This window comes from Chiloscyllium plagiosum, chromosome 13 (assembly GCF_004010195.1).
Source record: "Chiloscyllium plagiosum isolate BGI_BamShark_2017 chromosome 13, ASM401019v2, whole genome shotgun sequence".
In the NCBI taxonomy this organism is placed as follows: domain Eukaryota; kingdom Metazoa; phylum Chordata; class Chondrichthyes; order Orectolobiformes; family Hemiscylliidae; genus Chiloscyllium; species Chiloscyllium plagiosum.
This window is the reverse complement of record NC_057722.1, coordinates 65725627-65737100: the sequence shown is the minus strand read 5'-3', so window position 1 is coordinate 65737100 and position 11474 is coordinate 65725627. Positions and strand designations below refer to the sequence as shown.

General features: G+C 39.8%; 1 protein-coding gene across 3 annotated transcripts; it reads right to left on the bottom strand.

Annotated features, from left to right (window-relative positions):
- Nucleotides 1–337: 337 nt before the first annotated feature.
- On the bottom strand, nt 338–8984 carry LOC122556161 (extracellular calcium-sensing receptor-like). 3 transcript variants are annotated; one of them, XM_043702672.1, is made up of 7 exons: nt 8471–8610; nt 8037–8229; nt 7165–7456; nt 4077–4910; nt 3730–3957; nt 2185–2308; nt 338–2078 (listed from the first exon to the last, which is right to left on the bottom strand). In XM_043702672.1, the coding sequence occupies exons 3-7, from the start codon at nt 7420–7422 to the stop codon at nt 1171–1173; spliced, it is 2352 nt and encodes a 783-aa protein (XP_043558607.1). In that variant the 5' UTR covers nt 7423–7456; nt 8037–8229; nt 8471–8610; the 3' UTR covers nt 338–1170. The 3 variants fall into 3 exon arrangements, with proteins under 3 accessions (XP_043558607.1, XP_043558605.1, XP_043558606.1); XM_043702670.1 differs by lacking the exon at nt 8037–8229 and having other exon boundaries at nt 8463–8984; XM_043702671.1 differs by lacking the exon at nt 8037–8229 and having other exon boundaries at nt 8471–8984.
- Between the last annotated feature and the right edge of the window lie 2490 nt (nt 8985–11474).

The window sequence follows — 11474 nt, the reverse complement described above, 5'->3', positions numbered from 1 at the left end:
CAAAGATACATCCCTCCATCGAAGGATTTGCAATCCTTCAAGGAGTATTCAACTGTCTTTCTGCACCATTCACCTTCCCCAATTTCATGAGAAAAAACAGGTCTACAGGTTTCACTTCATCTAAGGTTTTTGACTTCTCTCACACTCAGAATTCAAAGGAACTTCCAAAGTTAGATAAGTAAGACTTCCAAATAAAGCACCTCCATTCACCATTAAAGATTTTATTCCGAATCAAATATTCAATCATCTTATGTTTAATCACCCACAATAAATGCCAACACTTCTGACATCTTTATTTGTATTGTATTGTAAATAAAGTGCACCAATATTGGATAAATGTGTTGAAATCAACAAAATGTAATCTGAATTGGTTTCAAACAAGGTAGAAAACTATGCATTCAGTACTTGATAGTCAAGGTAGAAATCTATGCATTTACTACGTGATAGTCTGAGTGAAGAGCAAATATTCCAGAACTGACTTGCTAAATTTGAAATGCCCAATTTACAATGTATCAGTGAATTACAGCGGTTCAGTGATATGCAACAGGAGAAGAACAGGAGAAGCAAATTATTTGTGAGCTCCTTTGGAATATGAATGGAAAACTAATTCTAAAACAGTCCGAAAATTCAGTTTTCCACATTACCGCCAAAATGGTGAACTCAAGGATTCCAAAACCATCCCTTTTCCCATGACCAAAATCACCCCACCCTTCCAAAACCGATCTCCCACAATCTCAATTTAACACAGTTAAGGTACTTTTATTAATGTGTTTTTCGAAAGCGATGTGAGCCACCCATTTTGGACACTTGAATAGGCCAAGTTTCAGAATTTATTGATAGATGAAGCAAGTCGCAAATCAAAACTCCAAGCAATGAAGAAATTCAAGGCAAGACGAGGAAAGTAAAAATGACTTTGAACCATATTTAAATAAAAATAGGTCAGACATGGTTTTCAATTCTGATTAAAAGAAACTCGGAGAGATTTACAAAATAATCAACAATGTCAACAAAATTGCACTTCCTGCAGGTCATTGTGGCTTTGTTCAATTATGTAAAATGAGTGCTGGTAAAACATTCGGCTTTATGGCTCTTCACATGGGATTGCCATTCACTCTCATTAGAACAAAACAATTAACTACGAAAATATTCGGGCCTCATTTATGAACATTTTCAAAGCTTTTTTTGGAAGCCCATCATGTTCCTCTTTGTATTGTTTTCTTTCTTCAGAAGAACAATATAGCATTTTGGAGCAAAAATGCAAATAACCAGACCAAAGCTGGAGGCCAAAATAGCAAATACTTCAACCGCCACAGCATATTTCCCTGGCGAACTTATGTACGCTGGAATGAAAGTTATCCAAACTGTGCAAAAGATAAGCATGCTAAACGTTATGTGTTTAGCTTCATTGAAGTTATCTGGAAGTTTTCGAGCGAGAAACGCCACCACAAAGCACACACAGGACAGAAATCCAATATAACCGAGTACACTGTAGAAGGCTAACAAAGATCCTACATTACACTCAAACACAATTATTTCATTTGAGTGACTAGTGTTTTTCAAAGGATAAGGTGGAAATACAATTAACCAGGTAGTACATATTGCACATTGTACCAGTGTGAGGATGTAAACCATCAGCCGTTGTTGTCTTGGTCCAAACCACTTCATCATATTATTGCTGGGAAATGTTGCTTTGAACGCCATCACCACAACAATTGTTTTACTCAATACACAAGAAATACAAAGAACAAAACTAATACCAAACGCTGCGTGGCAGAGCATACAAGACCAAACTGAAGGTTCCCCAATGAATGTAATTGAACACAGAAAACAAAGTGTCAGGGCAAAAAGAAGAAGGAAGCTTAACTCAGAATTATTAGCTTTCACAATCGGAGTGTGTCGGTAGATGTAGAATATTGCGAACACACCAACAGTGGTGCAGGCTCCAAACAGCGCCAGTGTCACCAGAATGATTCCCATTGTCTCAGAAAAGGAAAGAAACTCGATTTCCCTTGGAATGCACTCATCCCGCCTTTCATTAGATTTGAATTCCAATGGACATTTTATGCAGGAAATGGAATCTAAAACAAAACACAAGACTTTGTCATTATACACGTAATCTTAACGCCTGAGCAACGCAGAAATCCAGCTTAAGCAGAAATGCACTTTGCAATGTTGTTTTCTTACCAGTCATGTTACTAATTTCACCTTGTGCACATTGTACGCAATCAAAACAGCAAATGGGTTGCCCTTTTCTTCCTACTTTCCTTGTTCCATGCTGGCAGCTTTCAGAGCAAAAAGCTTTAGGAACCTCATTAATAATGTGAATACAAGGGAAGAGACATATTAGTAAGTCCATATGGCAAATGTACAATATTATGTCTGGTGTACAGCACAAAACCAGCTTCTGTTTCCTTTGTTAGGACTGTCTTTTTTTGAAATAATATCGCAGTTTGTGACATCATCATGCCCAAGTTTAAAGCCACTGTAAAGTGATTGGAATAGTTGTGAAGTTGCAGAACCAGCATATTTTTGTTAAATTCAAATTCTCATAATAATATTGATGATGTGCCTTTGGAGTTACTTCATTTATTATTGAAAAAGGATATAGGGAAGCAACTAAATAAAATTGGATGTAATTTGTAGTAATACCATTTTATGGCTAAAATGAAAAGCAAATTCAGAAGTAAAAATGTTTTTTTCTTAATTTATGCACGTGATGTGATCCTTGCTGGCCAGCCCAGCACTTATTGCCCATCCCTAGTTGCCTCTGACCTGCCTACCTGAACTAGTGAAATCTATTTGCTGTAGATTGGCCAAATTGACATAAAGGAAGAACTGACACATGTTTCCAAGTCAGGAATGGTGAGTGGCTGACAGGGGAACTCGAAGGTGGGAGCATCCCCATGCATTAGTTGCCAGTATTCTTCGAGCTGGAAGTGGGCATGGGCTTGAAAGTTACTGCCTAATGAGCATTGTTGAATCACTGCCATGTATCTTGTAGCTGCTGTTGCCGATCATCTGTAGTGGGGAAAGTGAACATTTGTGGATCTACAGCATCTGATCTTATATGATTAGTCCAGTTCAGTTTCTGATCAAAGATATCACCTGGGATGTTGCTAGTGTAGGATTCAGTGATGTTGATGCTATTGAATATCATGGGGAGATGATTACATCCTATCTTGTTGGAGATAGCCATTGCTTGGCATTTGTATGGCACAAATGTGTTTGAGATCGAGATGAACAAGAACCATGTGACGTCTAAATAAAAGATCCATTGCTCCCATTTTTTTAAAAAAATTCAAACCGTGCAAAAACTTCACAAAATGTTTAGATCTTAATTCGCTGTTCATACATTCATTTGTTCATGCAGTGTCTTTTAAGATTATAGTTAAATTTATAATTTGTTCTTCAGCTGCATTCTCACATTTCTGTCAATTTTAATTGCATCAGTTACGAGAAATAATGTTCTGCTGTGGAAGTGGATGCAAATAAAATGTCTCTGGTCTTACATTCTTAATTGATCAAACAAAGCGACTTGCAAATTATTGAACAGGTTCTTTCTGATTAAAATGCTTGACAAGTTGCAATTTTATTTAATATGTGGAAATGTTCAGTAGCGGGTAGGGATACAACAACCATCTGTTCACTTTCAATTTCCATGAATGGAAATTGATATTAAAAAGCTGACAATTTTTTTTTAAAAAAAGGATTGTTCTGCACAGATCTTACCGACTTCTGACCGCCACTCCAAACAATTACCCCTTCTGTTATCGAAAATTCTTTTCCAGAACTAGCTGATCCATCATAGTGCCCAACATTTACAATGTCAATGTCATCGAGGGCATTTGGTTGCCAGTTTACAATGTCATATGTTGCGACAGGGTCTCCATTTTCGTCAAAATAAACCTTTTCGCCAATCTTGGTTATGAAATTCACTGTTCTCATGTAATATAGCAACTTTAAATAAAAACAAAATGGGAAATCGTTTACATTAATTGAAAATATTCAACCGTGCATTCGGCCACTTTGGATATATATATAAATGCAGTCATCATACTACGTTAAATGCTCCTCACCTGCCATGGTTGAAAGTTTGAAATGTTTGCACAACTCCCATCGGAGAAAGGTCCTTCCCCAGTTTTACATGACACCATATTGTGAAGTGCATGAGCTATCGCATAAGTTGCTTTGTACACATTGTATGTCACTCTGTACTGCCACACATCAGTAAAATCATTTTGGACATTCTGTAAATTTTCTCTTCCTGTGCATTCCTTAATATCTGATTCAGTTTTTCGAGAATATGTTTTGTTTCCACCACTTAAAGTGCAGCCGAAACAACTTTCCCAAAACTTTTTTACCAAGAGGTTCTCTGGATACGAGGTTGGATGAACTTTCATTAGGAACTCCCTCAACCCTGGTATACCGAATTTACGAATTGCAATTCCAATTGTCCCGGTAGCAATCTTTTTACTTTCCTCCGGAGGAAGAAGCAAAGAGGAAACCCATGATTCAGTTCCAATCCATTGTATGCCGCTGACATTTTGTCTAATCATTTCTTTTAGTAGAGTACGCATGTTTGATTCTCCCACAAAGGCAACGACAACTTTTGTAGAAGAGGTTTTTATGGTGTCGATGGTTTTCATTAACTTCTCTTGAGCATGTGTTATATGAAATGACGCGGAAAAGGCTATACAAACGCCTAACTGTTGAACTGCCTCTTCAAATGCTAGCATTCCAAAGTTTCCATAGTCATCGTCACTCTTAACTGTCCCGATCCAGGTCCATCCAAAATGTTTCACCAGCTGAGCTAATGCTTTAGCCTGATAGTAATCACTTGGTATTGTTCGAAAAAATGATGGATATTCCTTTCTATTGCTCAGGCACGCACAGGTTGCAAAGTAACTAACCTGTCACAAATAAAGCAAAAACATTTGTGTTTCAATTATAGTTTGTGGTTGTTCATGATATCAACACATAGATATCGGTTGAGATGAGCAAATATGCCATCTCACGTCCTGCTAACAAGAGTAGCCCTGCTTAAACGCAGAATAAACTACTTATTTAATAATTTCAAAACACTCCCAAGATTCATTCCGAGCACTGATCATTCATAATTCGCCTTGCCCTTGCTACAAACACACACACGCCAATCCACAATTTAACTTGAAGAACTTCTTCAAACATTCTCTTCCCCACTGTCTCTGCAGGTTCGTTGGGGAGAAGTCTAGCTGTGTCTAATAATGCATCGAGAGTCAACTGTTGATCTCGTCTTTTGTCCCTTCACACTGAAGTTAATAGAGTGAACAGAAAAGCAAGGTGTCAGATATGTAACTAATTCTACATGACCTGCCTTACACCATTGCCGAAATTTACTCTTCAACCAAACCCTTATATCTTTTGCAACATTTTTAACATTATCCTTTTAAAAAAAAATCAAGAATGCGAGGTAGAACATTGAAGAATTTCATCCAGCTTCTGGCAGCAAAATTAAGCGCATTGTCTCTCAGGCTTGATTACAGACATCCGCCGATACCGAAACATTTAGTTTAATTTAGAATTATTTCATCTGCTAACAATGTTTGCGTTGCAGTCTATTTATCGTGTAGTTTACTGCTGGGTAGGCTTTGTAGACATTACACTCATTTACTATGTAGCTTCTCTTTCAATTCTATAAATAGTTAATTTCAAAAATTCAAGGAATACTGTAGTATTTTGGGTAAGTTTTTTTGTCAGCTTTTGCCTCTTGCACAGTATTTTTCTGGTCGTACTGGACGAAACGTTGTCATATGTAGTCGAGCATCGCAGTGCTGAATTCAATAAAACATGGCCTCATTTTTGAAGCTATGGTTTCTCTCTTCACAGATGTGCTTGACCAGCCAGTATCTTGAACATTACCTGCTTTTGTTTTAAATTGCACTTCAAATTCGATAGGACGTGATTAAATAAAAATCCTTGACCACGGGGTTCATTTCTGCAATAAGTTGTTTCCAGTAAGTGAGTTAAGATCTCCGTTAAAGCAGGAGACGGACAAAGTGGCAGCACATTAAGTTTTGAAAAGCGAGCAATTTACCCTGAAGGAAGATTCGTAATGGCTGATTGATCAGTGGAAAATTAAGTCAACATGGTTCAAAATATTGACAGATGCACGAAAGAAAAGTGCTGTCGGTCTCTTGTGGTGCAGTGTTCGCATCCTGACCTGTGGACCAAATGCCATCTCATCATGAGCATGGGATGCCATAGCATCATTAGACAGTTTCATTAAAAAAAAAGCAAAACTCTGATAAAGTAGTTAGTTTAATTATTTAGGATCTCTTCATACGGACAAAGTGTAAAGGTCCAGTGTACATGTGTCATCAGCCCGTCACCATGGCAACCAGTGGCGATTAAATACAAGGAATGGTCTTTGAATATAAAGGTAGCTGCAGTAACGCTGACCATCAAGACATGATTGTAGTAAAACAATGCCTTCTTGTTCACTGATATCGACCCTACATGTGATACTATCTAATGTTCTGAAGAAAGGTCAATAGACGTGAAACCTTAACGCTGATTTTTCTCCACAGATTCTACCATATCTGCTGAGATCTTCCAGCAATTTCTGGTTTGGTACCATATATAATTCCCTCAAATAAAAACCGAAAGAACTGTGGATGCTGCAAGTTAGAGCCAGAATCAATCAGACTGATTCCCTCTAAACCAGCTCACAGATGATCTAGGAAGACATTCAGTTCAAGGATAACTTGGGACTGAAAACAAGTATTGATTTTGCCAACACAGAAAGAATAAAAATGAACTAAAATTGCCATTTTTGTAACGATTTTTGAACATTTTCTTTCTCATAGTTCAGTTTTCTTCATCATCAGATTTCTGAAATGACACTTTCGAAGCAGTACCTTAGAAGAAGAATAACAGCCTCGTTATAAAGCCCTGGCTTTGCCGAGCCAAAAAAAAACAATCTACAATAATTGTACTGAACCGTCTCATCCCAAATGAACATTCTAAATGCGATGTAATTGAGGATTTTGGTCTCTCTTAGATTGACAACGAATGTTCTAAATTGCGTATTAGATGGATTAAATGACACAGAGAGCATCATATCATATACAATTGACCCAAGTTTATTCACACTGCATAACCGAGTTCTTCAACACCAGATCTTACCATAGGGATTCTGAAGGTACCGATGGAAGGTGCAATTGCTAAAGACCTCGTGGATCCAGAATCAGCAACAATCGCAGAAACAGTGGAGGAGTTTTTGCACTTAACAGAAGGTTCGTTTGCCTCGGGTTTGTTCAGAAACGCCATAGCTGCTTTTAGCGATAATTGCGTCAACTTACAAGAATCGTACAAGCGGTATCCCAGTGTGACACCGGGAAGTAGAGCTGTATCGTTATTTATTTCCTCGATTGCAAAAATCATCGCCAGTGCCCAACGGAAAGGTCTGAATTGAAAGCTGCAGAAGGGAAAGAAACAAGATTTTAAAAAACACAGAAAACAACGATAACAGGTAACCATTACAAAGTTATGATTAGCTATAATTCAGTAGTAACACCACTGTCTCTAAATTGGAAGTTGTTGGACATATGTTCCAAAGCAGACATTGAGCACAAAATCTGAGCTGACGTTAATCAAAGATTGTGCCCAATTTCAAATACAATGTTAAGAGAACCTCCAATCTTCCTTCTCAGATCCAATAGACGCATTTCAAAAAAGAACGGGAGAACTTTCACAATGCTTTCATCGATAAATATCCCACATTCCAAAATGCTAAACAGATTTTTTTTGACGACAAGACTGATTGTGCCAGATTGCGGTGCATGCACTGATTGCAATTTTATCAATCTTACAGCATTGACTGAATTGCAAACGTACCTGATTGGTTATAAAGCACTCTGAGATGGACCACAACAACAAAGTTAACGATTTTTTAAAAAGTCTTAAATTCGCAAATTAATTCAGAATGTGAAGCAGCATGAGGGCAGACGATTTCCATTTTACTAAACAAAATGAAAGGTCTAATGGCACCCACTAACCTGAGACATTTTGCTGTCTCCGGGTGTTGGCTGAATGAGAGGCGCTGATGTTCAACTTGGTAAGAATGCACGTCAAAAATTCCACCAAACGTGATATCTCCATCCTTCGACAAGCCCAATAAATCAAACCTACCCCAATGTTTGCAATCTCGCTCTTTACTCGACAATACCAGGGCAACAGCCGAATTCACCACTAAAAGGAACCAATAATCCATCTTTGACAGTGCAAGAAATTGCCCTTGGCTTACAGTAGGGTGACTGTTTTATAAGCTCTAGCTTTTTCCATGAAAAACTCCTTAATGGGTGCGCAATTGATTTCAATCTCTGTTGAACATCAACAAATTACTTGGCTAGTCCCTTAAGAAAATACACCATCACTTTCCTCAGCACGAGAACCATAAATCAAATAATTGAAAATGTAGTCACCTGCGCACCTTCAATCCAAATGGGGCGCCGCTGTGGCACAGTGGTTAGCACTGCTATTTCATACCGACAGAGGACTAAGGTTGGATTCCAACTTTGGGCAACTTTTTGAACGCATTCTTCCCGTGTCTGCGTGGGTTTACACCCACAGTCCAAAGGTGTACAGATCTACGGATGCTCAGTACTCTGAAGTGGTCTTCCAGTAGAAAACGTGAAGTGGATTTTCCAGTGTGATTCAGGACCGCAAAACTACAGATCGAGCACTTGTATTTGCTGGCTTCCAGAATTATCTCCATTTAGCTGTCCTCGTATTCCGCGAGACAATGTTAAATTGGGTCAAATCATTGTTCATTCATTACACAAATTCCTAAATCTGCCAAAGCCCATCATTTTTTCAAAAGTGCCCGCCTTATTTCAAATTACTTAGAAGCGCAAAAGATCTCAACTACCTGCACGGCAGGTTAAGCAAGTTGTTTAATGCTGCTACTGTGCAGTGGCTTTGTGAATTGTATGTTTCGCTCACAGGGTTCAGCCTGCAGGCCCGACATGCCGACTGGATGCAATATATATCATCTTTGAATGCCAGTGCCCAATGACCAGCGTAAGCTGTGATTTGCTTTTTAGGCAGCAATTGCTGATCAATCTTGACCAATTTAAGATCATTAGTTGAGGGGATAAATAACTCACATAGATATTATCTAGTCATCCTGTTCAGAGATGTTATTACAGAGTATGGGACTTGAAATCAGGACTCCTGGCTCAGAGATAGGGAGACTTCAGTATGTCACAAGAGCCGTTGAAAAGTGCTAATTCTACTTACTTGATGATGTGTGGGGGCTGTATACAAAAGAAATATATTCAAGCAGGTGCCTAATTGAATTGAATTGAATTGAATTGAATTTGTCACGTGTACCGAGGCACAGTGAAAAGTTTTGTCTTGCGAGCAATATGGGCAGATCACAGAGTTAAGTAGCATAGGGAAGTAACTAATAGGTAAACAGCGGCAAAAATAAAAGCACAGGTACAGGCAAATGTAAAGAGTTTGTGAGTCCATTCATTATTCTAATAACAGTAGGGTAGAAACTATTTTGAAACTGGCTGGTGTGTGTGTTCAGACTTCTGTACCTTCTCCCCAATGGTAGAGGTTGTAGAAAAACATTGTCAGGGTGGGATGGATCTTCAAGAATGTTGGCGGCCTTTCCTTGACAGCAGGCCTGGTGGATGGATTCTATAGATGGGAGGTTGGCCTTTGTGATTGTCCAGGCCAAATTCACCACTCTCTGTAACCATCTCCGATCTTGAATAGTACAGTTGCCATACCAGTCAGTGATACATCCAGACAGAATGCTCTCGATGCCGCACCTATAAAAGTTGGCAAGGGTATTTGTCATCATGCCAAACTTACTCAGCTGCCTGAGTAAGAAGAGATGGTGTTGGGCCTTTGTAACCAGTGCATCCACATGAAGAGTCCAAGAAAGCTTATTGTGGATGATGACTTCCAGGAGCTTGATACCCTGCACTTGTTCCACCTCTGTGCTGTTAATGTGTGTGCGTGTGCATGTGTGTGTGTGTGTGGGGGGGGGGGGGCATAAGTAATATCCCACCGAAAGTCAATACTGAGTTCCTTGGTTTTGCTGGCATTGAGAGCTAGGTTGTTCTCAGTGCACCATTTTTCCAGGTCCCATCTGTAGCTTGTTTCATCATCATCTGAGATTTGATCGACTATGGCGGTGTCATCAGCAAACTTGTAAATGGCATTAGTCTGGTATTTGGTGATGCAGTCATGAGTATACAGTGAGTACAGTCAGGGGCTGAGTACATACACCTAAGGGACTCCATTGTTGAGTGTTAGTAAGGATTGTCTCCAATCTTCACTGATTGTGGCCTGTAGGCCAGGAAACTGAAGATCTAATTGCAAAGAGTGGTGCTTAGTCCAAGATCACTAATTTTAGAAATCAATCTCAAGGGGATAATAGTGTTGAAGACTGAACTGTAGTCAATGAGTAGGAATCTTACGTAGCTATTCTTGGTGTCAGAATGCTCTAGGGAGGAGTGAAGGGCAAGTGATATGGCATCTGACGTGGATCTGTTGGTCCAAGAGGCACATTGGAGTGGGTCAAGAGTAGTGGTGAGGCTGGACCAGCCTTTCAAAGCACTTCAAGACCACCAAAGTTAGGGCCACTGGGCGGTAGTCATTGAGATATGCTACATGAGCCTTCTTAGGCACAGGGATGATGTTGGCCCTCTTGAAACAGGCAGGAACAGTGGCCTGCTGCAGGGAGAAGTTGAAGATGTCCAAAAAGACCTCTGCCAGTTGATCTGCGCATCCTTTGAGTGCGGCCTGGTACTCTGTCTGGTCCCATCACTTTCCTTGGATTCACATGAAGGAAAACTGATCTGACCTCTGACGCAGTGACTGTTGGGATAGATTCATCAGGATTTATTTGAAAGATATTGCCAATCCATGGTTCCCACTACGGCAACAGTGCATCAGTTAATCAGAATTGATTGGCCAACCAATCAGCACTGTTGAAAGGAAACTAACCCAGTGCCAAGCAGACCTCTGTGGGGAGGCTCAGGCACGGGTTTGACAGTGACTGTTTGGTTTGGCATGGCCGCAGTGGCCTACTGGATAAGGTATTGATCTTGTAAAACAGGAATTGTGGGTTCAAGTCCCATCTGGGATGACTAGAGCTTTGACCTCAAGTACTTGAAAGGAAATTGGTGGCTGTTGGATTACTTACAGTGTGGAAACAGGCCCTTCGGCCCAACAAATCCACACCAACATGCAACACGCCCAGACCCACTCCCCTACATTTACCTCTTCACCTAACACTACAGGCAATTTAGCATGGCCAATTCACCTAACCTGCACATTTTTGGACTGTGGGAGGAAACCGGAGCACCCGGACGAACCCATGCAGGCACGGGGAGAATGTGCAAACTACACACAGTCAGTCGCCTGAGGTGGGAATTGAACCCGGGTCTCTGGCGCTGTGAGGCAGCAGTGCTAAC

Coding starts and splice junctions, on each gene's coding strand:
- LOC122556161 (XM_043702670.1), bottom strand. CDS start 7,422: ATGATTTTTGCAATCGAGGAAATAAATAACGATACAGCTCTACTTCCC. Junction 4,911..7,164: donor GTACCTTCAGAATCCCTATG/GTAAGATCTGGT, acceptor TATTTGTGACAG/GTTAGTTACTTTGCAACCTG. Junction 2,309..3,729: donor GGAGTGGCGGTCAGAAGTCG/GTAAGATCTGTG, acceptor ATTATTAATGAG/GTTCCTAAAGCTTTTTGCTC.